This window comes from Corythoichthys intestinalis, chromosome 5 (genome assembly GCF_030265065.1).
Source record: "Corythoichthys intestinalis isolate RoL2023-P3 chromosome 5, ASM3026506v1, whole genome shotgun sequence".
Lineage (NCBI taxonomy): Eukaryota > Metazoa > Chordata > Actinopteri > Syngnathiformes > Syngnathidae > Corythoichthys > Corythoichthys intestinalis.
The window spans coordinates 3,823,517-3,849,087 of NC_080399.1; the positions used below are offsets into that span (position 1 = coordinate 3,823,517).

The 25,571-nt window shown below is 37.9% G+C and overlaps 1 protein-coding gene across 1 annotated transcript; it reads left to right on the plus strand.

The window, feature by feature from the left end:
* Window positions 1–5,831: 5,831 nt before the first annotated feature.
* LOC130915666 (lithostathine-1-beta-like) lies at window positions 5,832–16,366 on the plus strand. The gene is made up of 6 exons (XM_057835640.1): window positions 5,832–5,890; window positions 10,703–10,730; window positions 10,817–10,902; window positions 10,987–11,124; window positions 15,942–16,050; window positions 16,116–16,366. Exons 3-6 carry the CDS (start codon window positions 10,885–10,887, stop codon window positions 16,193–16,195), a joined length of 345 nt encoding a protein of 114 aa, XP_057691623.1. The 5' UTR covers window positions 5,832–5,890; window positions 10,703–10,730; window positions 10,817–10,884; the 3' UTR covers window positions 16,196–16,366.
* The last annotated feature ends 9,205 nt before the right edge of the window (window positions 16,367–25,571 follow it).

The following is a 25,571-nucleotide window of genomic DNA, read 5'->3' on the forward strand; positions in this document are numbered from 1 at the left end:
AATGATACTGTAGCCATGCCCAAATGCAAGATGGCAAGTGCAACCATGACTGTGCGTAGTGCTACCAATTGATATATCTTCTCTGCGTTGGGAAATAACATAGGATGTTAAGAAAAAGATCAATTACTACCTTGCTTCCCCACATTGCTTCCCACGTTATTTCTAATCGTAGGGAGAGGGATTGTAAGGCTTTAGCCAATTAAAAAAAGGCTCTAAAGGCTGCCAAAATTCACTCTACTCATTTTACACTGCCTTTTAGCTTTCTATATAGGTAAAACGGTGTCATTACAGAATGAGCGTGACAATGCGTGAGTGGGTCGTGCAGAGCATGCATTAATTGCGTTAAATATTTTAACGTGATACATTTTTTAAAAAATTAATTACCGCCATTATCGGGATAGATTTGATAACCCTACCTTAAGCCTAAACTAAAAACTTTGGATGAGTGTAACATATTATGTCTGTAACGTTAAATAGAATTAGAAAACGATTTAATTAAAATATATACTGTATATATATTAAAAAAAGGCATGTCCGATATTTTTTTGCCGATTCCGATACTTTGAAAATGATGTGATCTGACATCTCATATTATATTATATTATTATTTTATTTACTTTTGTTCCGAGAAGAATCCAGAAAGGGTTATTTGATTGTGGCTTTCTGAAAAACAATAAATCTTTACATTTTGGCACTCCTGCAATCGTCACACCTTTTCTGTTACAAACTGACCCCGGCCCCTCATCAGAGAAGGGAAAAGTTATGTGGCCCTCACAGAAAAAAATTTGGGGACCCTGATTTAGAGCGACGAAAGAGTTGAGGAGGCTTATTTATCATATTTAGTTTTATTTACTCTGATGGGAAGGTTCGGAACATCTTAGCTGTGAATGTGCACTTTGGACTTATATTTGTTCATTTATGTTAGGCTACTTATTCATTTCCTTATGATTTAAAAAAGTCAGTGTTTGCATGATCTTCAAAATATATTCCATTTTACTCTGTATAATATATGTCATTTGTACTTATTTTTCTGAATGTATGTTATTTATATCTTTATTATTTAAAAAAAAAAAAAAAAAAAAGTAAATTGTTACATTAACTTCAATTTTAATATATATCCTGTGTTCTGAAGTAGTTAACCCTTAGATGCATAAGGGGATCAAAAATGACCCGTTGAGGTTGTTTTCTTGAAATATCTTTGTAATGAAAAATTGCTATCAATTCATATTCCAGGTATTCCTAAAAAAAATGTTTGTGATATAATGCCATTCAAATTTTTAATGAACTTTTTATACATTTGAAGAAATTGTAATTTTTGTATTGCATGTGGGTCAAAATTGACCCACATGCATTTTCTATGGAATAAATGTCAGGAATAAATTTACCGTGGACCACACAGACTAGGTGTGTAAAAAGTGAAATCCCTTAAGAAGATTTACACAGCAAGAGCTGATATGTGTACTGTAAGAATTATGTCCATATAGTATTTTGTGTGCCTTTCATGACTCTTTTTATTATTATTTATCAACATATTAACCCTTTAACACCTGGCCGAATTTGCATGCATTTGATGTTGCCTTTATATTTCAAAGAAAAAATTGTTTACAATGGCCAAGTTGGGTCCCTTTTTTCAGGACACCTTGAACTTCATGTCCAAACTGTCGTTTTCTTCACTGACCAATTATAATCCACATTTTGGACCCAAAAAGACAAAAAAAATCCCAAAATCTGTTTTCAAAATTTGTAATGTTGATGTCCCATTGACAATCAAACATGCTCGACCAACCGTTTTGAAGCTTGATAATATTTATTCAACTTGTTAGGATAAACATTCAATAGAAAAAAAATAAGATTGAATAGTTTTATGTTTGACAATTCAACACAAACAGCAGGTATGGTCATAGGCGTTTTTGGCCTTTACACATACTATGGTCAAAACAGGTTATATACTGTGCAAAATAGTGAGAGAAAAAATTATATATATCGTCTAACACAAAAACGGTTTGGAGGATATCTCTTTGTGAAGTTAGGTGTTGTACCCGTCACCTTATCAAAAGTATATACGTACATGCAATCAAGCTTCTTGAACACACATCTACATCAAAATTATAAAGATTATAGTGAAGGAAAAGTATTTTCAAAAATATTGAGAGATCGTTTGCCAAGACTCGCCGCATGCGAAGAGCAGTTTTTGCACAGGTTTGCCGGGGGAGCCTGGCACCGTGAAGCACGAGGAGGACGGCACAGGCTGGGAGTGAATTTGCCTCATTATGGGAGACATTGAAGGCGACAGCGAAGGAGAGACTGAGTAGGTGCGTGGCGAAGTGCATCTGAGTGTCTTCATATCTTCACACTGACGATGAAGACTTCCATGGTTTGAATGCACAGGAGGAAGATGAAGATTGCTAACAAAGACTTTTATGTTTTTATTAACCATCGCAATTAGTGCTGCACCGCCATGCTGATGCTACGTAACTTCCGTGCCGCTGCTATATAACTGCCGTGTTTGCCGGCGCTGTTTGGAATGAAAAGTTGTGGTGTGTTATTAAAATTTAGAAAACTGTTTATTTCTTTGTCAATTCTTTGTTACTAAGTGGGCAGACGCGGCTTTTAGGCAAGAGAGGCTTATGAATATACAAAATGGTTTTTCCTTTAAAAATGTACTGAGTGAGGCTTGTAATCAGGGGCGCCCAATAGTCCAGAAATCGGTATATATAAATATATATATATATATATATATATATATATATATATATATATATATATATATATATATACTGTATACATATATGTATATAAAGTACAAAAGTACTTTAATTTTTACTTTACTAGTAAAAAATAAAAGTTTTATATATATATATATATATATATATATATATATATATATATATATATATATATATATATATATATATATATATATATATATTTGACGCAATTAACGCACATGCCCCACTCAAACATTAAAATGACAGCACAGTGAAAGGTGTACTTGTTGTGTTTTTTGGAGTTTTGTCGCCCTCTGCTGGCGCTTGGGTGCGACTGATTTTATAGGCTTCAGCACCCATGAGCATTGTGTAAGTAATTATTGGCATCAACAATGAGGTTTTAATATAAAATTTCTATAACTTGTACTAACATTTATCTTTTAAGAACTACAAGTCTTTCTATTCATGGATCGCTTTAACAGAATGTTAATAATGTTAATGCCATCTTGTTGATTTATTGTTATAATAAACAAATGCAGTCCTTATGTACCATATGTTGAATGTATGTATCCATCTTGTGTCTTATTTTTCCATTCCCACAATAATTTACAGAAGAATATGGTATATTCTATACATGGTTTGAATTGCGATTAATTACGATTAATTAATTTTTAAGCTGTAATTAACTCGATTAAAATATTTAACTGTTTGACAGCCCTAATATATATATATATATATATATATATATATATATATATATATATATATATATATATATATATATATATATATATATATATACAACCCTGCAGAGTTCTCAGCCATTATGATGATATCTAATGTACAACTACAGCAAACACTCAAAAATTAATAAAAGTCTCTTTGTGTCAAATATGCATTGCAATGGAAAAACTGCTGCTTTTAATAACTAGCAAAATAATTTCCCTACAAACTCACAAACCAATCCATCAACAACAAAATCTGATTAGTCAGTCTCACTCTTAAAATATGACCCTTAAATTCATATGCACAGAACATTTCCCTGCTACACGTTGTATTGATCAAATTTTAATCCACCTAAGTTAAATATTTTGAAACTAATTAAAGAAGGAATTAATAGAAGCATGTTACCGCCCTCTAATGATAGATCATTAAAAACAAATCCAATAAACAATAGTCACTGGCATTTAAAAAAAAAAAAAAAAAAAAGTAATAATAGCTAATGTTACAAATACAGTAAGGGGAGATGTATCTATTTAAAATGTTACCGTAAGTAATAATTCATATATATTCTTTTATACCCAACTTGCTTGCTCGTAGTTCACTTGACTATCCTATGGAATGTGACGTGGGCTGATTTGTCCTCATTGTATCAAAAATTATTAATTGGAGACTCACATTTAGGTTACAGTAATACTTCACTGTTGAATATGTCACTATGGTCATTTTACCTTTTTTATATAAAGTGGTATGAACTTTTCACAAACAAGATGTAGCTATAACTTCCCATTACAAAGCATATTCAATGGTGCTGCAGTGTTCTTATAAAAGATGACAAAAACGCTTATCGTTTCATATTGCACATCAGCCACTAATGCTTATATTGTCTCTGATTATCTAATAGCAACTACGTTACCTGGATAAGTCCTGCCTTTCGCAAACGCCACTTCTAAAGAGCTTTGCTTTTGCTTCGGCGGCGCGGTCTTTTCAATGCCCTAGCTGATGGAAGGAGATTTTCACTCAAAATCTCTCAATACATGGCCCTATTCATTCTTTCCTTAACACAGATCAGTCGTCCTGGTCCCTTTGCAGAAAAACAGCCCCAAATCGTGATGTTTCCACCCCCATGCTCACAGTGGGTATGGTGTTCTTCGGATGCAATTCAGTATTCTTTCTCCTCCAAACACCAGAACCTGTGTTTCTACCAAAAAGTTCTATTTTGGTTTCATCTGACCATAACACATTCTCCTAGTCCTCTTCTGGATCATACAAATGCTCTCTAGCGAACCGCAGACGGGCCTGGACGTGTACTTTCTTCAGCAGGGGGACACATCTGGCTGTGCAGGATTTGAGTCCCTGACGGCGCATTGTGTTACAGATAGTAGCCTTCGTTACTGTGGTCCCAGCTCTCAGTGGGTCATTCACTGGGTCTCCCCGTGTAGTTCTGGGATTCTTGCTCACCCTTCTTGTTATCATTTTGACGCCACGGGGTGAGATCTTCCATGGAGCCCCAGATCGAGGGAGATTATCAGTGGTCTTGTATGTCTTCCATTTTATTAATAATTGCTCCCACAGTTGATTTCTTTACACCAAACGTTTTACCTATTGCAGATTGAGTCTTCCCAGGCTGGTGCAGGTCTACAATTTTGTCTCTGGTGTCCTTCGACAGCTCTTTGGTCTTGGCCATAGTGGCGTTTGGAGTGTGACTGACTGAGGTTGTGGACAGGTGTCTTTAAGACCGATAATGAGTTAAAACAGGTGCCATCAATACAGGTAACGAGTGGAGCCTCGTTAGACCTCGTTAGAAGAAGTTAGACCTCTTTGACAGCCAGAAATCTTGCTTGTTTGTTGGTGGTTTACCCATGTTGACAATTACAGGGCTCTCTAATCTTTTCAAGTAGGAGAACTTGCACAATTGGTGGTTGACTAAATACTTATTTGCCCCACTGTATGCCTGCAGTCTGAACGCAGCCTTAGAAAGATCAACACCAAGTTTAAATTATGCATGCGATTGGTCAGAGCATTAGTAGTCCCTGTATGGTTTTCGGGTTACAAGCAGTGATTCATGTGAGTTTCCCGTGAGAATTCTTGGCCTGAAAAGTTGGCATGATCGCTTGTTTAAAAACCAGTTTGGCAAAGACTGAAAAGCAGTCATATAATTTGTTTGTTTGTGTTTTTTTTGATAGACTTTCATTAAGTAATTATCGTTTAATCCGGTTGGGTGACATGGTTGGCATGACGTGGCGCATTTGCCATCCTCCGACTGGCAGAACACTGTATAAAAGCAATCATCGCCATCGACTTTAGTGTCAAGCCTCACAGCTGCAAAGGTAAAATCCTGTTTGATGTAATGAGAATATTTATTGTCAGATATATCCATTTTTTTGCTTGTTTCACAGATGGCCTTCGCTCTACGCTTGTTCTTCCTCTTGTGTGCTATCTGTGGACTTTTTACTAAAGTCGTAAGTCAAAATCTCACATGACCTAAATTGACCGATTCACTTGAATCTTGCTTGTGTCTGTACTGTATGTTTCAATATAACATTTGCTCATTCACTGCAACTCCTCCCACTTTAAATAGATTCTTTTTAGTAGACATCCAAACGCATTTATATTCACTTCATATATACTGTACATATATATATATATATATATATATATATATATATATATATATATATATATATATATATATATATATATACCGTATTGGCCCGAATATAAGACGACCCCGATTATAAGACGACCCCCTCTTTTTCAAGACTCAAGTTTGAAAAAAGACTTTTTGAACACCAAATTAATTTTTATACAGAAAATAATTACAATACATCTGAAACAAATGATTATAACAATATATTTGAGAGAAAAGGCATTTAATTTCGCATTCAAAACTTAATATCTGAACTATCTAACTGTTACTGAAGTCTTGAAACACATCGGAAGAAGGAAAAACACTGCAATAAAATAATGCAAGCAGTCATGACGGAACATTACTCCTCACAAACATCCTCTGCCTCGCTATGCTCCGTGTCACTGTCCTCACTCCCATCCTCTGGCGTCGCGTTCAGCATTCGATTAATTGATGACTGGCGCCATCCAGCGTTGTGAATGGGTATATGTCTAGGCCGCAGTTTTTTTTTTTTTTTTTTTTTTTTTTAGGCCGCAGTTATAAGACGTCCCCCAGGTTTTCATTCTTACTTTAATGCAAAAAACACCGTCTTATATTCGGGCCAATACGGTATATATACACATATATATACACATATATATATATATATATATATATATATATATATATATATATATATATATATATATACACATATATATACACATATATATATATATATATATATATATATATATATATATACATATATATATATATATATATATATATATATATACATATATATATATACACACACAGGTAGTCCTCGGGTTACGACTGACTCGACAATTTCGACTTTACAATGCCAGAGTCTCGCCCGCCACTTCGGTCATTTTTTTGTTTTGTTTTTTTTTTGGCGCTTCGTAAACGGCACCTTATTGTACCACACATTATCTTTGTTTTAAGTAGTGTTGCACCGATACCATTTTTTGGCCCCGATGTACCGAAACCTGGCTGTGCAGTATCGGCCGATACCATACCGATACCACTCTGTTTACACACACACATATATATATATATGTATATATATACGGTGTATATAAAAATATTTTTTTTCAAATAGCAACAGACTTGGATGTGAAATTTGTCAGGCTGCTGCTTACCATTATAAAACAGGAAAAAGACTAATACAAAGGGAATCCGATAGAACCTTTTATTGCATACCTGGTATGGGTGACGATAGTTGAATAAACCTTTGGCTCTCAAAGGCCAAAATAGTGCTAAATTTGTGAAATTAAAACATGTATAACACTAGCCCAACAGTAAGAAAGTAAAAATACAGTCATAATAATAAACTCTGAATGAACTGATTTTTTTTTAAACCTCTCAAAGGCAAAACAGTGCAACTTTCATGAAATTATAAGTGATAATAACAATAATTGACCACAGCTTCCTGTCCATCTATTAGCCTCCCTTTTTGTGCACCAGCAGGACCGGGTCAGGCAAAAATGGTCAATTATTTACGTTACAATGGGGTCGGACCGGACTTCCCTCTCGCTAACTTTTTAAAAAATAAATATTTATTTATTAGGGCTGTCAAAATTATCGCGTTAACGGGCGGTAATTAATTTTTTAAATTAATCACGTTAAAATATTTGACACAATTAACGCACATGCCCTGCTCAAACAGATAAAAATGTACATTACAGTTTAATGTCCGCTTGTTACTTGTTTTCTAGTGTTTGGCGCCCTCTGCTGGCGCTTGGGTCCAACTGATTTTATGGGTTAGTACATGAGTGAGCATGGTGTAATTATTGACATCTACAATGGCGAGCTAAAATTTTACAAATATTAATAAAACGAAAACATTAAGAGGGCTTTTAATATAAAATTTCTTTAATTTGTACTAACATTCATCTTTTAAGAACTACAAGTCTTTCTATCCATGGATCGCTTTAAGAGAATGTTAATAATGTTAATGCCATCTTGTTGGTGTTATAATAAACAAATACAATACTTATGTACCGTATGTTGAATGTATATATATCCGTCTTGTGTCTTATCTTTCCATTCCAACAATAATTTACAGAAAAATATGGCATATTTTATAGATGGTTTGAATTGCGATTAATTATGATTAATTAATTTTTAAGCTGTAATGAACTAGATTAAAACTTTTAATCGTTTGACAGCCCTAAAATTTATTAATGTATACTAAAACGATCTATGGATGTTAAACCAAGGATTACTTGTCATAAAATAAAAAATTTGGCATGCCTGCGCATGTGAATGCCATGGCCTCGCCCCCTTTTTAATCTTCTCCACCCCGAGTCTGCATCCATTACGTTTATGACCTGGTATTTGCTTTTCGACGTGAACGCTGTAGCCTCGCCATCTTTTTAATTTTCCCCTCTGCGAGTCTGCATTTATTACATTTTTGATCTGGTATTTCCTTTTCGATATGGAGCAGAAAGAAGTGAAAAACAAACTAAAGCCGGGTTAATTGAAAAGGCCAACATGCACCGGTAGGAGAGGGGTATGGAAAGGCTTCAAATTGATTGTTGAAGATGCTATAAAGAAACCTGTGTCGGCTTCGCTTAATGTAAAAAAATGTGGCGCTTTGCTCTCATACGAGAAATATATTTAACAAACTTTTCCAGTGTTATTTCGTTGTGTAAATGCATTTATAATGATCATAAAAATATGTAGACTATTTACTGGCTGTAGGACACGGCAAACAAATCGGATCAGAGACCTCGGAAAAAACGCTGGACGCAGTGCTCGACGCCAGTTTGAGGCTAGCCGCTACAGCTAGCTGGTTTCCATCCGAGGCTAGAACTCTCTATGCGGCATCAAAATTTGGACAGACCGCCTTCAAACCGTCTTCTGCGTTGCCTGCGCCTCAACATTTATATGATCAACATTTATTCAATGTTGATGAGCTTAAGATCCACATTCAAGCGTTCCATCTTGCATTATTTTTTTCTCCGTTAAACTAGACAAGAGGAAGTCAACAAGCATGTCCCAAAACCGTACAAACTTAACGCCACACCCCTCTAGTGGCTTGGAGTTGAATTACAGAGCAACGTGTTCCCTCACCGCAAAACTATCGAATGCCAAATGACGCTGTAGTCGCTGCGCCATCACCGCAACGCGAGAGCATAACTCAGGCTTAAGAATGGAACTGCTTCGTTACCCGGGACTACCTGTAAATACGCATGTATTTTTTTAGGGCTGTCAAAAGATTAAAAATTTTAATTGAGTAAATTACAGCTTAAAAATTAATTAATCGTAATTAATCGCAATTCAAACCATCTATAAAATATGCCATATTTTTCTGTAAATTATTGTTGGAATGGAAAGATAAGACACAAGACGGATATATACATTCAACATACGATACATAAGTACAGTATTTGTTTATTAAGACAATAAATCAACAAGATGGCATTAACATTATTAACATTCTCTTCCATGGATCAATGGATAAAAAGACTTGTAGTTCTTAAAAGATAAATGTTATAGAAATTTTATATCAAAACCCCTCTTATTGTTTTCGTTTTATTAGAATTTGTAAAATTTTCAATCAAAAAATAAACTAGTAGCTCGCCATTGTTGATGTCAATAATTACACCATGCTCACTCATTGTGCTGAAGCCCATAAAATCATTTGGACCCAAGCGCCAGCGGAGGGCGCCAAACACCAAAAAACAAGAAAAGAGCGGACATTACACTGCTGTCACTTTAATCTGTTTGTTAATTGCGTCAAATATTTTAACTAGGGCTGTCAAAATTATCGCGTTAACGGGCGCTAATTAATTTTCTAAATGAATCACGTTAAAATGTTTGACGCAATTAACGCATACGCCCCGCTCAGACAGATTTAATGACAGTACAGTGATATGCCCACTTGTTAATTGTGTTTTATGGAGTTTTGCCGCCCTCTGCTGGTGCTTGGGTGCGACTGATTTTATAGGCTTCAGCACACATGAGCATTGTGTAAGTAATTATTGACATCAACAATGGCGGGCTACTAGTTTATTTTTTGATTGAACATTTTACAAATTTTATTAAAACGAAAACATTAAGAGGGGTTTTAATATAAAATTTCTATAAATTGTACTAACACATATCTTTTAAGAACTACAAGTCTTTCTATCCATTGATCGCTTTAAGAGAATGTTAATAATGTTAATGCCATCTTGTTGATGTAATGTTATAATAAACAAATACAGTCCTTATATACTGTATGTTGAATGTATAAATCCATCTTGTTTCTTATCTTTCCATTCCAACAATAATTTTCCAGAAAAATATGGCATATTTTATAGATGGTTTGAATCGCGATTAATTATGATTAATTCATTTTTAAGCTGTGATTAACTCGATTAAAAATTTTAATCGTTTGACAGCCCTAATTTTAACGCGATTAATTTAAAAAATTAATTACCGCCCGTTAACGCAATAATTTTGACAGCCCTAATTTTTTTACCATCTTGGGTAGGGAAACTACAAGTAGTTCTCAAAAAGTACATGTGTAAAATCTTTTCTCAGTACTCCCAGATAGTGATAATGTCATTTTAGGCCGTATCGGTGCAACACTCATCCTTATTTATGTCAACGTGCTGGCGGCCAAGATCTAATTGAGTGCTTTTCTTTACAGTCGTCTCTTCATAAGGAAGAACAGAAAGGTACAAAATTATGACAGATACAAAGATTTGTCAGAATTGACACCAGATATGTTTGTTTTCTTTCTAACACAGTCATTATGTTGTAGATAATAATTGTCCCAAAGGATGGATTCGCTTGAACTGTCACTGTTACATCTACCAACGAAATCCGAGGATGCTTGCAGATGCAGAGGTATGGAAAACAACAGTCATCTGCCGTTCCTAACCATTGTCTAAATCTCTGACCAAGTGAATACAACTTGTCTTTTCATATCAGAGCGTCTGCAATATTCTTGGTGCAAATGTAATGTCCATTCACAATTCCCTGGAAAACGTGTTTGTTCACGAACTGTTTAAAAGAGAAGCGTCTTCGAATGACACCGCTGTCTGGACCGGACTCCATGATACGTTTGAGGTAAAATATTTACAAGCATCTTCTAAATCAGTCATGTCCAAAGTCCGGCCCGGGGGCCAAATGCGGCCCGTGGTGGGATTTCATCCGGCCCCCAGCACTCTGTCATAAAATCAATAACGTCTGGCCCGCACACAGACTTAATAAATTGGTCAGCAGTACTGCTACAAGCATATGAAGTAGCTTACACACTAAATGCTGCTCCTCATTTACCCACTAAAAGGGAGCAGCACTCTAAGCAACATTACCACATGTGACCCTTTACTCCCAATTTTCTAAAATGGCGACAATCAACAACAACAAAAGTTGACTGCAACGGCTGGCGCTTCAAGGATAGGTGGAAACTGGGCTATTTCGTCACTAAAATACGCAACGAGTGTGTCTGCCTCATTTGCAAAGAGACAGTTGCTGTTTTTAAAGAGTTCAATATGAGGCTATATTACCAAACAAGACACGCTGACATGTACGACAAGATTACAGGGTAGATACGTAGCGAGAAATTGAAGCAATTTGAAGCTAGTTTAATTTCACAGCAGCAGTATTTCGCATGAGCCCGAGAGTCGAAAGAGAACGCCACAAAGGCTACTTGCAAAATTGTCGAAATTATTAATTAAAAAAAAAAAAGTAGTGCTGCAACGAAATTTTGTTGCTTCGAGTATTCGTTTAATTAAAGTGTCATTGTAACGGTTGATTTTAAAAGTGTTTGCATTTAATTTTACTGATGAGAGTGGATACAATGCCCTCTGGTCTGCCTCTTTTCACATGGCTGAATCCAACTGATCCCTGTCAAGACCGACATAAGCTAAGTTTTTGTTTGAGCGAATGTTTTTTTAATGCATTCTTAATTTAGTTTGTAGGTATATTTAGCCGTTTTTTTTGTGGGAATATGTGTCTGAACCACTTGTTAAGAGCATTGTAAAAAAAAACAAAAAAAAAACTTTAGCATTTTATAGCATTTAAGCTAGCAGACTTTTTCTATCCAAGTTAGCCAATTGTTCTTTTGTTGTACACAGATCCTCATTTAAAAAAAAAAAAAAAAAAAAAATTATATCGTTTGAAGCTCAGCTCAGGTGTTTTAACTTTTCATGTTCCTTATCCGATTACTCGATTATTCGAACTAACTAGTCCATCGATTAATCGACTACTAAAATATTCGATAGCTGCAGCCCTATAATAAAGCAAATGTGACACACAGAACGGCTTGCTAAAATTTGCTTAAATATATTGTTCTACCTAAAGGACGTCAGCCAAGGTCGGCCCCCCACATTTTTGCCACACCAAATCTGGCCCCCTTTGCAAAAAGTTTGGGCACCCCTGTTCTAAATGAATGACATCGCTAGTAGGAGTGGGAACCTCAGGGCACCTCACGATACGATACAATTCACGATACAAGTCTCACGATAACGATTATCTCACGATATCACAGCGAATATCGATATATAGGTCAGAAATTTGATACATGATATTCTACAATATACAGAGATAAGAGGCAGTGTAAAGTGAGTGGAGTAGACACAAGCATTCATTGGGGCCGTGATTTTAATTGGCAAAAGCTTTGTCATTTCTCCCACAGCAACTATAAATATTGTGGGGAGCGACGTGGGGAAGAATGACAGGAGTTGATTTTTTCTTAACACCCTGTAGTGTACCCAACGCAGAGAGGATATAGCATTTGCAGCAACCACACACAGTCATGGTTGCACCACTTCCTGTCATGCATTTGGGCAGAACAGTTAAGTCGCTACAGTATCATTTACTGAAAGCTCAACAAATACACTAGATGGCAATATTTAGTAACAATATACAAACTCACATTTATCCTTTAAGAATTACAAGTCTTTCTATCCGTGGATCCCTTTCACAGAAATAATGTTAATGCCATCTTGTGGATTTATTGTTATAATAAAAAAATACAGTACTTACGTACAGTATGCTGAATGTATATATGCGTCTTGTCTTATTGTCTTATTCTACGGAATAAACTGCGTTCCGTATTCGTTCAATACGGAACCTAAGCCGACAAGCCTGCTGCACATCATTTGGTTAGACTCGTCATGTGTCGATATACTCGAAAGTGTCCTTTCTATTTTATCCAAATGTGACGGCCGTCAATCCTCCCCCTGTGTTTTAGTCCAACACATTGTTGAGAACAGCAAGGGGGCTAATGGCTAAAAATCCGAACAATTCTTGAACGCGACACAAGCAGCTCTCCATTCCAACAGCGCCATGGTACCAAGCAAGCTTAAACGTCATCGCCAACTGAAACAAGTCGATGAACTGTTTTGTTCGCCTTCGTGAAAACACAGAGAAACAGGCAACTTTTTTGATAAAAACCACGAAGGTAAATGAGAAAGCCCTCAAAGCCAGTTACCTTGTTGCTAAATCCAAAATAATTAATACTACCTGCCTGCAAAGCCATTGTCTGCGAGATGCTTGGCCTGATGTGGTTAAAGACATTGCTCAAGTCCCCCTTTCTCATAATCCTGAGCTTTTTCAAACCTAACTGCTATGAAATAATAATAATAATAATAATAAAAAACAGAGGAAGACTGAGAGCTTTTGAAGAATAAGAATATCAACTTTGTGTTCATCTTAACAGGCTCAAGTTTCACACTGAGTAAGTATGCATTAGAGATGTCCTGATCCAGGTTTTTGCACTTCCGATCCGATACCGATATTGTTTTGCACTTCCGATACCGATACTGGCCGATACCGATACCGGCCTATCTGAGCATGTGTTAAAGTTTAAAGTTATTTAGCCTCCTTACTTAATTGTCAGACTCATGTTGAAAAAGGTTTTAGTACTTTTGATAACAACTAGCCAGCTGAATTAGGTGAGTTTGAATAACACACAACGGTTGGTAACAAGAAACTGACCTGTTTATTCAGTGACAAACACAAAATATTATAAATAACAAACAGAAATAGCATAGTCAGTCAGTAAAACGTGCAAATAATATTGTAAACTGTCTTGAAAAAGCAAAACACACCAACAACCTCAGTGGAAAATCCCACAACGCCCCCAAGCTATTAGATGATTTTAATGTTTCGTGCATTAGTTACAAATATTGTATAAAAAGCCTCTCAGGTTTAAATAAACGACTATTTATGTATGAAGTTAACATTTTAAAAAAGTAAATAAAATGCTCAAGTCCCCATTCTGTATCAGCAGCTTTAAACTACATTCAATTCATTTAATTTTGCGAATCAACTGTTAAAGTTCTTAAAATTGCTCCCGTTATTCCATAATTTCCCCTTCTGTCTACTTTCGACATGTGAAAGTTTTAAAACTGTTTTGAAGATAGATTCAAGTCAAGATTTTGCCGATTTTGGAGTAATTTAGATAAAAAGTTAATTAGGTTCGCTTGGAAGGTTCACAACAGCTTACTAGGGAAGTCTCCTTCTTTAAGATGGCGGTTGTTTACTAACGCAAGTAGTTTTCAATGCTTCAATGTTGCTAACTCCCTCGAGTCTGTCATTTTGCATCTAGTTGTATATACATGTGATATCTATTATCTACAGTAAAATGATGTTGACGCAGTTTGTAGCGGCTGTCAGCAGCAGTCAGGTATTCTTGTGTTTTTTATCCAGCGACATGAGTTGAGCTAAAGCTGTGAGTCAAGCATTGGAATTACCCGGGTCTATGACAAGTTATGTTTACTTTCGGGACGCAATGCGGTCCGTTTCTCATTGCGTCCCGAAGACCGCGCTGTGTATTAGTTCCGCTTTACTTGACATATTTCAATAATCGGAATTTGGATGTTTGTGAATCGTTGTAGAATCTTCCACGGCCGAATCGCTCAAGGATGTAATGACGGCTGGGCATGTTGTACCGTGGTTCTAAGTGTTGGATGGTGCGTCTTTACTCACGAGAGATAATGTCTCGTCATCCAGAATGAATTCTTCGGCAATGACTCTTGTTATTCCCTGGGCTTTGGGACTGTCGAGTGCCAGTTTGTCACGCATAGCAAAAGTTTCTGCCAGTGTTAGTTGCGTAGGACCTTCCTTTTTGTCGTCGGTTTTCTTAACATACTCCTCATATTGTTTGTGGTGGTATTTCGCTAACTGCTTGATTAGGTTGGTTGTATTAAAACTTCTTACAGCTTTACCACCACGCTTGACTTTAATGTGGCATATGTTGCACTCTGCCTCTTCGTCTTTGTCGTCCTTTAAGATGAAATGATCCCACACAGCTGACATTTTTACCGATAAAGTCTCTCGATAAATTGGGAGACGGTAATGTAGTGTGTTGTAAGTGTGCCGTAAAATGCGAACCGGATTATAGGGAAACCGAAGCAAAAACTGGAATGGATTATGTAAATTGGTGCGCTGGGAAACCCGGACCGGATCTTCAAAAAAACTGGATCGGAATTTTTCCGTGTTGGCCGATCCGATACCGATGCGCATTTTTTTGCCCATATCGGCGTCCGATCCGATCCAAATATCGGATCGGGACATCTCTAGTATGCATACTGAGAAATTATTTTATAATTAAATATACTGTACAGGAAATAATTTTGGAACATGTTTGGTTTGTAGTGTGCCGCGAGATTTTTTCCAATGTAAAAACGTGCCGTGAGTCATAAAAGGTTGAAAAACACTGACTTAGAGGACTGAAGGTCAGCTTTGAAAAATGAAGCATTTTATTCTTTTAGCAAATTGAACAATTGTTAACACTCCGATCACGTCATCATTTCCTCACTCGTCCTACCTTTAAAATCTAGTGTGACATTAGTTTGCTGATGGTATTGTATGACTGTTGTGGCTAATAAGCCATCCCCCCCTCACATATGACTAATTAATATGTAAATATCTTCCAGGACAATGAATTCTATTGGATTGATGGCGTAGAATTTGATTTCAGCGCATTTGATACGGAGGACGGCGAGCCTGAAAGCGCTAGTGGTTGTGTATCATTGGCTCTGGATGGTAAGTCAGTGGTTTGTCTTTTCTAAAATATCATGTCATTATACTAACGCCTTTACTTCTTACAGATGGATACTGGGACACTGAGGAGTGCTCAACGGAACATCCGTATATTTGCCTCATGGATGTTATGGATCATTCACACTAATCACACTCTTCCCATACTGCCTTAAGTAACAATCATGCTCTTTGTGTGACCATATCACTCTTTTGTGGTGGATTTGAATGACTTGGTTTACTATTAATTGTATCTTTTCCGCAATGCTTAATAATTGTTAACGATAAATTTGTTACGTCAAAGAGTATTGCTCTCTTAAATGAAGGAATCTGTCTGCATCAAAATATCTTGTCGTGTCTTTTTTTTCCACTCCATTTTAATCATAGCGCTAAGGAATTTAAGTTAAAACCACTATTATGATAAGCTATGACAACGTTGTGTTCATTTAAGATTACAATTAACCAGTGTTGGGAATAACACCGTTATAAATAACCGTTACCGTTACTGACGGTCAAAAGTGCTGCGTTATTTACTCTGAATAAATTGAAGAAACTACCAGCCGTAGCGAGTGTACTCTGCTCTGTTTATTTGTCATCCAAGACTTGGGGTGCGTTCAGGTTCGAGAATAGCGCACGTACTTCATATGATTCCAGGCTGTTTGTCCCTGCTCTTTCAATAAGACAATGCTTTCCAAAGCTTGCTAACGTTTCTGTGTTTGCTACACCTGAATGCTAGCCTCGTTCCCATCCCCCACTGTCAGCCAGCAAGAATGCTGCTTCCATCTTGAGGACGGAAGACGCTCTGAGGGTGACGGGAGGAGTAAGGGGACGAGGCTACCTGATAAGCTTGAGAACGATAAACCGATACGGCCGGATATCCGGTTTTACAGGTGAGCGATACAGCTGTATCGATAGTAGAGTTACCATTTGACAGTAATTAGCCATTAAATATTCAATGAAACGATAGTAGAGATAGAATTCGGCTATCGCGAGCACAAGAATCGGCTTCTAACGCCTAGTTCAATCCATTGCTTAATATGATTATAATTTAGCCTTTACCTCACATGCTGTGCTTGTGTCATTCACCACACAGCGCACTTAGATTGTGACCGCCGTCGTGGTTGCCTCAACTTCCCATTCATTTCGACAGAACCGCTAGTAGTCGCCGTCATTACCCGATCGTCACGGGCGTGTCATAACAACGCGAGAGCTAACAAAACCACTGTAACGCACGCTCCGTAGTGTTTTCTTCACAACCCAAAACGAAACTAGTAGTGGCAACGAAGCAACATGCTAAAACAATGGACAGTTCGCGCACCACGCCAGCGACGTGCAGCGATTGATTGTCAACGCACCCAGGAAAACAAAAGTCGGACTTTGAAATGAAGGCAGCCAGATCTGTTCGCATGGGACAGAAGTGTGAAGCGTGAAGCGGTACAGAGATCATGAGTTTTTAACTAAAGATGCACCGATACCGATACTAGTATCGGCAGGGGCCACCGATCCGGCCTGAAATGGTGGTATCGGCGAGTACCAACAAAGACGGCGCCGATATCATTTACCGGTCCATTATTATAACATTTGACCGCAGCCTTTTTTTTTCTCCTGGCGCTCACTACACTCTGTCTCTGTGTTGTGTGATGACCAGTGTTGTTAATCTTACTGAAAAAAAGTAATTAATTATAGTTACAAATTACTTCTCCCAAAAAGTAATTGCGTTAGTAACTCAATTACCTGAATGTAAGAGTAATTAGTTACTTGGCAAAGTAATTGGTGATAATTACTTTTTTTTTTTTTTTCCCCCTCAAAAAAACAACAAAAAAAAACATTGGCCACACTATGTGAAGTTTTTTGTGAAGGTTTTTGGTACAATTGGCCCGAGCCCAATTCTTTACCCTAATTTACCCTTTACCCTGAATCAACTGTTAAAAGTTGTTAAAATTGCTCACATTATTGCATTAGTTCCCATCTCCCTACTTTCGACATATGAATGTTTTAAAACTGTTTCATCATTTAAAGATAGATTCAAGTCAAGATTTTGCCGATTTAGAAGTATTTTAGATAAAAAGTTACTTAGGTTCGCTAGGAAGGTTCTCTACAACAGAGCCATCCCAAAAAGCCTACTGCTTTAAGATGGCGGCTATCTACTTACGCATTTAGTGCCATGTCTGTCATTGTACATGTGGTATCTACCATGTCTACCATATCTACCATAACATGTGGGCGTAGTTTGTCGGCTATCGGCTACAACATGTATTATTGGAGCTACCTAGCATCGCGTTTGCTCGACGTCACAACTTTCTTGCCTCCTCCCCGCTCCTGCTCTGTCGTCTCGGTGAGTCCGTCTCCCTCAGACTTTTTGACCAATATAGTAACGCATAGTAACGCATGCCTTTCCGTCCTCAGTAACGGTAACGGCGTTGCCAAGATGAGAAAAGTAATTAATTAGATTACCCACTACTGAAAAAAATAACGCCGTTAGTAACGCCGTTATATTGTAACGCCGTTATTAACAACACTGGTCATAACAACGTGAGAGCTAACAAAACCACTGTAACGCACGCTCCGTAGTGTTTTCTTCACAACCCAAAATGAAACTAGTGGCAACGAATCAACATGCTAAAACAATGAACAGTTTGCGCACCACGCCAGCGACGTGCAGCGATTGATTTTCAACGCACCCAGGAAAACAAAAGTCGGACTTTGAAATGAAGGCAGCCAGATCTGTTCGCATGGGACAAAAGTGTGAAGCGTGAAGCGGTACAGAGATCGTGAGTTTTTAACTAAAGATGCACCGATACCGATACTAGTATCGGCAGGGGGCGCCGATCCGGCCCGAAATGGTGGTATCGGTATCGGCAAGTACCAACAAAGACGGCGCCGATATCATTTACCGGTCCATTATTATAACATTTGACCGCAGCCTTTTTTTTTCTCCTGGCGCTCACTACACTCTGTCTCTGTGTTGTGTGATGACACATGAACACCAAGCAGCTATCGCTATTGGCCTGCTCCAGACCAATGAGAACGGGCCAATAGCCACTCCTGACCAATGACAAGGCCGCTTGCCGGCGCCGACATGGCGGCGTTCGGGAAATACTTCTAAATAGAAATCCAGTCGATTAGAATCAATGGCTGCATGCAAGATTTGCGGCCTGAAAGTTTCGAGATGTGGAGTTAAATCGGCCAGTTTCAATACCTCGAACCTGATAAAATATTTGAAGACGAAACGTGAACGAACACAACGAGTTTGAGCCTGCAAGAGGAGGACTGCTATCCAGAGGAAGGGCGCTGGACTGGAGCAACAATCTCTGGTCAGTTCACTACGTCTACTTTACTTTTGTGTTTTACTGAAAGAAATGCCGCAGTAATTTGGGAACTGTTTCCAAAGTAGGGTTGTCACCTTTCAGAAATAGAAATAAGGGACTCCCCCCTCCCGAAAAAAGGAGGCTAATAGAGAGACGGGATGCTGTGGTCAATTATTATTACTTATAATTGTTAGCGTCCGCAAATGCGGAAACAAGGTTGGACCTCGAAGCGGACAACAAGCGGGGGATACGTACAAGGGTTTAATGATTGCAAACAAAAAAAAAAAACACGCGATCGCGGGATAGTAGAAATAACAAAAGGAGTCCGTGACAGCAGGTCGACGGAGCTCAATACTACAAACTCGAAGGTTGACTAAGACGATAGGCAGCGAGCCAAAAAGCCAAAATAAAAACACTCAAATACATGCACAGGTTAGAGGTTACAAACGAGTGCAGCACATTAACAGAAAAACCCCAATGCAGGGGCGTAACAAGCAAATGTAGCAAGACTATAGTGCCATATGTCAAATGGCGATCAGCAAGGCAAATATCTCGGCAGCCTTCTCTGAGATCACCCGTGCTTAAATGCTGCGTTGATGAGCCTGCATTGGATTCAGGTGCGATGTCAGGACGCCCCCACTAACAGCCCAACAACGAAACACAATCTAACCAGCAGCAGAATGTGACAATAATTTCATGAAGGTTGCACTGTTTGGCCTTTGAGAGGTTTAAAAAAGTTTACTCAGATTATTCATAGTTTATTATTATGAATTTATTTTTACTTTCTTACTGTTGGGCTAGTATTATACTTTGTACTAGTCTTTTTCCTATTTTGCAAAGGTAAGCAACAGCCTGACAAAGCCTTGATAGCAATGATTTCACATCCAATTATGTAGCTCTTTGGGGGGGGGGATTATATATACATATATAAACTGGGTGGTATCGGTATGGTATCAGTATCGGCCGATACTGCACAGTCAGGTATCGGTATCGGGGTCAAAAAATGGTATCGGTGCAACACTATTTTTAACCCTGAAAAATAACTCACTACAATGGTGGAAAGGGCAGCGCGACCCTCTGGAGATTTTGTTTCCACGAAACGCAGTCTACTTAAACATGAACATGTGGATTAGTTGATCCTCCTCAAGAAAAATCTGCCCTTCAAAAAAGATATGGACAGTGATGAGGAATAAAAAATGTGGAAGCACAGGCACAAGTGAAGGACTTTGCTGTGTACAAGGTTAACCCTTTAACACCTAAGCCTATTTTGGCCGAATTTGCATGCATTTGATGTTTCCTTTATATTTCAAAGAAAAAAATGTTTACAATGGCCAAGTTGGGTCCCTTTTTTCAGGACACCTTGAATTTCATGTCCAAACTGTTGTTTTCTTCACTGACCAATTATAATCCACATTTTGGACCCAAAAAGACAAAAAAATCCCAAAATCTTTTTTCAAAATTTGTAATGTTGATGTCCCATTGACAACCAAACATGCTCGACCAACCGTTTTGAAGCTTGATAAAATTAATTCAACTTGTTAGGATAAATATTCAATAGAAAAAAATAAGATTGAATAGTTTTATGTTTGACAATTCAACACAAACAGCAGGTATGGTCATAGGCGTTTTTGGCCTTTACACATACTATGGTCAAAACAGGTTATATACAGTGCAAAATAGTGAGAAAAAAGATTATATATATCATCTAACACACAAAGGGTTTGGAGGATATCTCTTTGTGAAGTTAGGTGTTGTACCAATCAACTTATCAAAAGTATATACGTACATGCAATCAAGCATCTCGAACACACATCTACATACAATTGAAAAGGTTATAATGAAGAAAAAATATATATAACATTGAAAAAAAGTATTTTAAAAAATATTGACAAGTAGTTCAGTTCAATTCAAAATTTTCAGGCATGCGACCCAATAAAGTTTTTTTTTTTTTTTTTTTTTTGCTCACTCAATAAAGCTTCTTCTTGAACAGGTCACGGAGCTGCGTCACACACAACGTCACACAGGCTACTCTTTCGCCGTTTGCGCGCTGCTGTCACTTCTACTCGCCGAGACGGCGACTCATCCAAAGAAAAACAACGATAAATACGGCTCATCTTCTTCCTTGAGTTAATGAAATAATGCATTAGCTTGCGCTAAATGTAGTTTTAGATTCATTCGGCACGTTTCAAAGTCACTCGCTCAAACCAACCGGCCGTTGCTCGCTTCGCATGCCTCCCTTTCATTAGTTGGCGCCTCGCTCGGAAATTTATTAAAAATGATCACATTCGGTTCGTCCTTCTTGACATCACAACGGCTCTTGGGATATGTAGTCTTTTGTGCTGCTTTCGGTTTTGAAAAAGGACAAGAAATGATGGAAATATGGAGATAGATACATGGTCCATGCAGCGTTTTAATGCATATTTATGAGTGCGATAAAAATATAAAATTCAAATGACATTATCTCCCGTTTTTCTTGGTCGATTGACTTCAAATAAAAACTGGTGTGGACATCAACTTCCGCACTTTCAAATGAGACCAACCAGCAGCACGTGGGTGACGTATTACAGCGTAACGAAGCTTCAAAGATGATATGCGTAAACGCGTCGCTGCCGACACGTTCGGTGTTAAAGGGTTAAAGCAGTACTTCTCAAATAGTGGGTGGCGCCCCCCCAGGGGGACGCAGAGTGATGCCAGGGGTGGCGCGTGTGACCTCGGGGAACATGCTTTTTTTTGGCCGTACTAGAATAAAGTGTACTTGCACATCCACTCAGTGGGTGGCAGTGGCGCTCTCATTTTCAAAGTGAGCGCAGTATTTTTGAAGTAAGCAAGAGCACACGGAAGGGACTGATGAAGAGTTGGAGAGCTGTGCGCCGTTTTCAAAAGCCGTTTTCCGGCCGGACTCACGCAGCGACCCACTGTCTTCTCCGGTTCTCACGTGTCCGCCCGAGAGGTGACATTTTCGGCTTGGGATCGTCACGACGACCACCCTCACCCACGGTTCTCCCTCGGCTGCCGAGAATGTGTTTTTCGGGGCGTTTGCCTTTGGTAGACGAGGAAAGACCACTGTTTACTGTGTCTAAAAATGATTATAGCGGAAAGCCGGAAGCCAAATCAATTAAGACGCCACTTAAAGACATTAGACCTCAATCTCATTGATAAGCCGCTTGGTTGTTTTTCAGCGAAAACGTGCCGAATATTGCCAACAATCGCCCTGCTTTGTCAGTGTTATATCAGTAAACCAGTGAGCACTGTTAGCATGCTCAGTGCAAAATTACCCCACATCATTGCAAACTGGACGTGTGCTTTTTTCTCCTTCTATTCAGTTTTGTTTTTTCGGTCACATTTTTTGGCATATTGTCCTCATGATTTAATGTTTCTTATCAATTTGAATTTGTTATTATCTACTGATTTTATTTTTCAGTATCAAATGGTCAAAAATGTACCTTGAGTGTATTTTTACAGTTTGGATGTGACTTTTTTTTTTTTTTTTAATTCAGGCAAATTGATGCGCGTTGTCTTTTCTGTTACAAACAAAACAATGTTAATAAAGTTACACTTTATAAGTTGATTTGTTATTTTCTCTAATAGAAAAAAAGGATACAATGTGAGGCAGAGGCGTACTTTTAATAGTAATATTATAGACAAATGATACGATTTACAGAGTTTTGGGGGGCGCGAAACATTTACGTCTTCCTTGGGGGGGGCGTAGCAGAAAATAATTGAGAAGCACTGGGTTAAAGTAATGATTATAGACCTGTCAGTCTAAAATGCCATGTTTTTATTCCCCCAGTTATACCAGTGGTAAAGCATAATTTACTATTTGTTTATGATAACACTAACAGGTTTAATTCTTTTTTTCAAAAGCTGCTGCATATAATATTTTTTGCTTGTAAGATGTTTCCGTTGAAAGTTTGCACTTAAATTACTTACAGTACCTATTGTGTTCAAAACACCAGGAAATTAAATTACTGCACTTTATTGTTGTCTGTCACTGGAGTTTTATTGTATTATCAATCCCATCCAGCAAAATGACAGTCATATAGTGAGCCTTTTTTTTTTTCTCGTAAAAAAATAAAACATAACATTGGTATGAAATTTTGTTGTTTAATTTTGCTATTAAAAAATGTGGTCTTTTTTATATTTCTAAAATACTGTACGAACACACACAACAAATGTTTACTATCGTATCGTTTTCACTCTGTATCGAACTGTATCGTTCTTAAACTGTATCAAATCGAATTGCTCGGCTTAAAAAATGTATCGTTTTTTAATCGAATCGTAACCTGTGTTTCTAAATACATATTGAATCGGCTTCATGCCAGAGATTCCCAACCCTAGTTACAGTGCCTTGCAAAAGTATTCGGCCCCCTTGAACCTTGCAACCTTTCGCCACATTTCAGGCTTCAAACATAAAGATATAAAATTTTAATTTTTTGTCAAGAATCAACAACATGTGGGACACAATCGTGAAGTGGAACAACATTTATTGGATAATTTAAACTTTTTTAACAAATAAAAAACTGAAAAGTGGGGCGTGCAATATTATTTGGCCCCCTTGCGTTAATACTTTGTAGCGCCACCTTTTGCTCCAATTACAGCTGCAAGTCGCTTGGGGTATGTTTCTATCAGTTTTGCACATCGAGAGACTGACATTCCTGCCCATTCTTCCTTGCAAAACAGCTCGAGCTCAGTGAGGTTGGATGGAGAGTGTTTGTGAACAGCAGTCTTCAGCTCTTTCCACAGATTCTCGATTGGATTCAGGTCTGGACTTTGACTTGGCCATTCTAATACCTGGCTACGTTTATTTTTGAACCATTCTATTGTAGATTTGGCTTTATGTTTTGGATCATTGTCCTGTTGGAAGATAAATCTCTGTCCCAGTCTCAGGTCTTGTGCAGATACCAACAGGTTTTCTTCCAGAATGTTCCTGTATTTGGCTGCATCCATCTTCCCGTCAATTTTAACCATCTTCCCTGTCCCTGCTGAAGAAAAGCAGGCCCAAACCATGATGCTGCCACCACCATGTTTGACAGTGGGGATGGTGTGTTCAGGGTGATGAGCTGTGTTGCTTTTACGCCAAACGTATCGTTTTGCATTGTGGCCAAAAAGTTCAATTTTGGTTTCATCTGACCAGAGCACCTTCTTCCTCATGTTTGGTGTGTCTCCCAGGTGGCTTGTGGCAAACTTTAAACGTGACTTTTTATGGATATCTTTGAGAAATGGCTTTCTTCTTGCCACTCTTCCATAAAGGCCAGATTTGTGCAGTGTACAACTGATTGTTGTCCTATGGACAGACTCTCCCACCTCAGCTGTAGATCTCTGCAGTTCATCCAGAGTGATCATGGGCCTCTTGGCTGCATCTCTGATCAGTTTTCTCCTTGTATGAGAAGAAAGTTTGGAAGGACGGCCGGGTCTTGGTAGATTTGCAGTGGTCTAATGCTCCTTCCATTTCAATACGATGGCTTGCACAGTGCTCCTTGAGATGTTTAAAGCTTGGGAAATCTTTTTGTATCCAAATCCGGCTTTAAACTTCTCCACAACAGTATCTCGGACCTGCCTGGTGTGTTCCTTGGTTTTCATAATGCTCTCTGCACTTTAAACAGAACCCTGAGACTATCACAGAGCAGGTGCATTTATACGGAGACTTGATTACACACAGTAGGATTCTATTTATCATCGGTCATTTAGGACAACATTGGATCATTCAGAGATCCTCACTGAACTTCTGGAGTGAGTTTGCTGCACTGAAAGTAAAGGGGCCGAATAATATTGCACGCCCCACTTTTCAGTTTTTTATTTGTTAAAAAAGTTGAAATTATCCAATAAATGTTGTTCCACTTCACGATTGTGTCCCACTTGTTGATTCTTGACAAAAAAATTAAATTTCATATCTTTATGTTTGAAGCCTGAAATGTGACGAAAGGTTGCAAGATTCAAGGGGGCCGAATACTTTTGCAAGGCACTGTAAAAGCGACAACAACTACTGACCGAAAACTAAGGATTGAAGATTAAGACCATGAAACGTCGGAGAGCACAAACAAAAGTTTGCTCCACTTAAGACGTTAACCCTGAAAAATGACGGGAAACAAAAAAACAGTCATTTTCAACGTGTTATTATAAATGTTGCTGGCCGGAATATTCAGTCAAAAAGGATGCAGCGTATACTTCTCCACTAGGTAAGACAGAAAAACACACACAGATGGGATGCCTGTACGTACG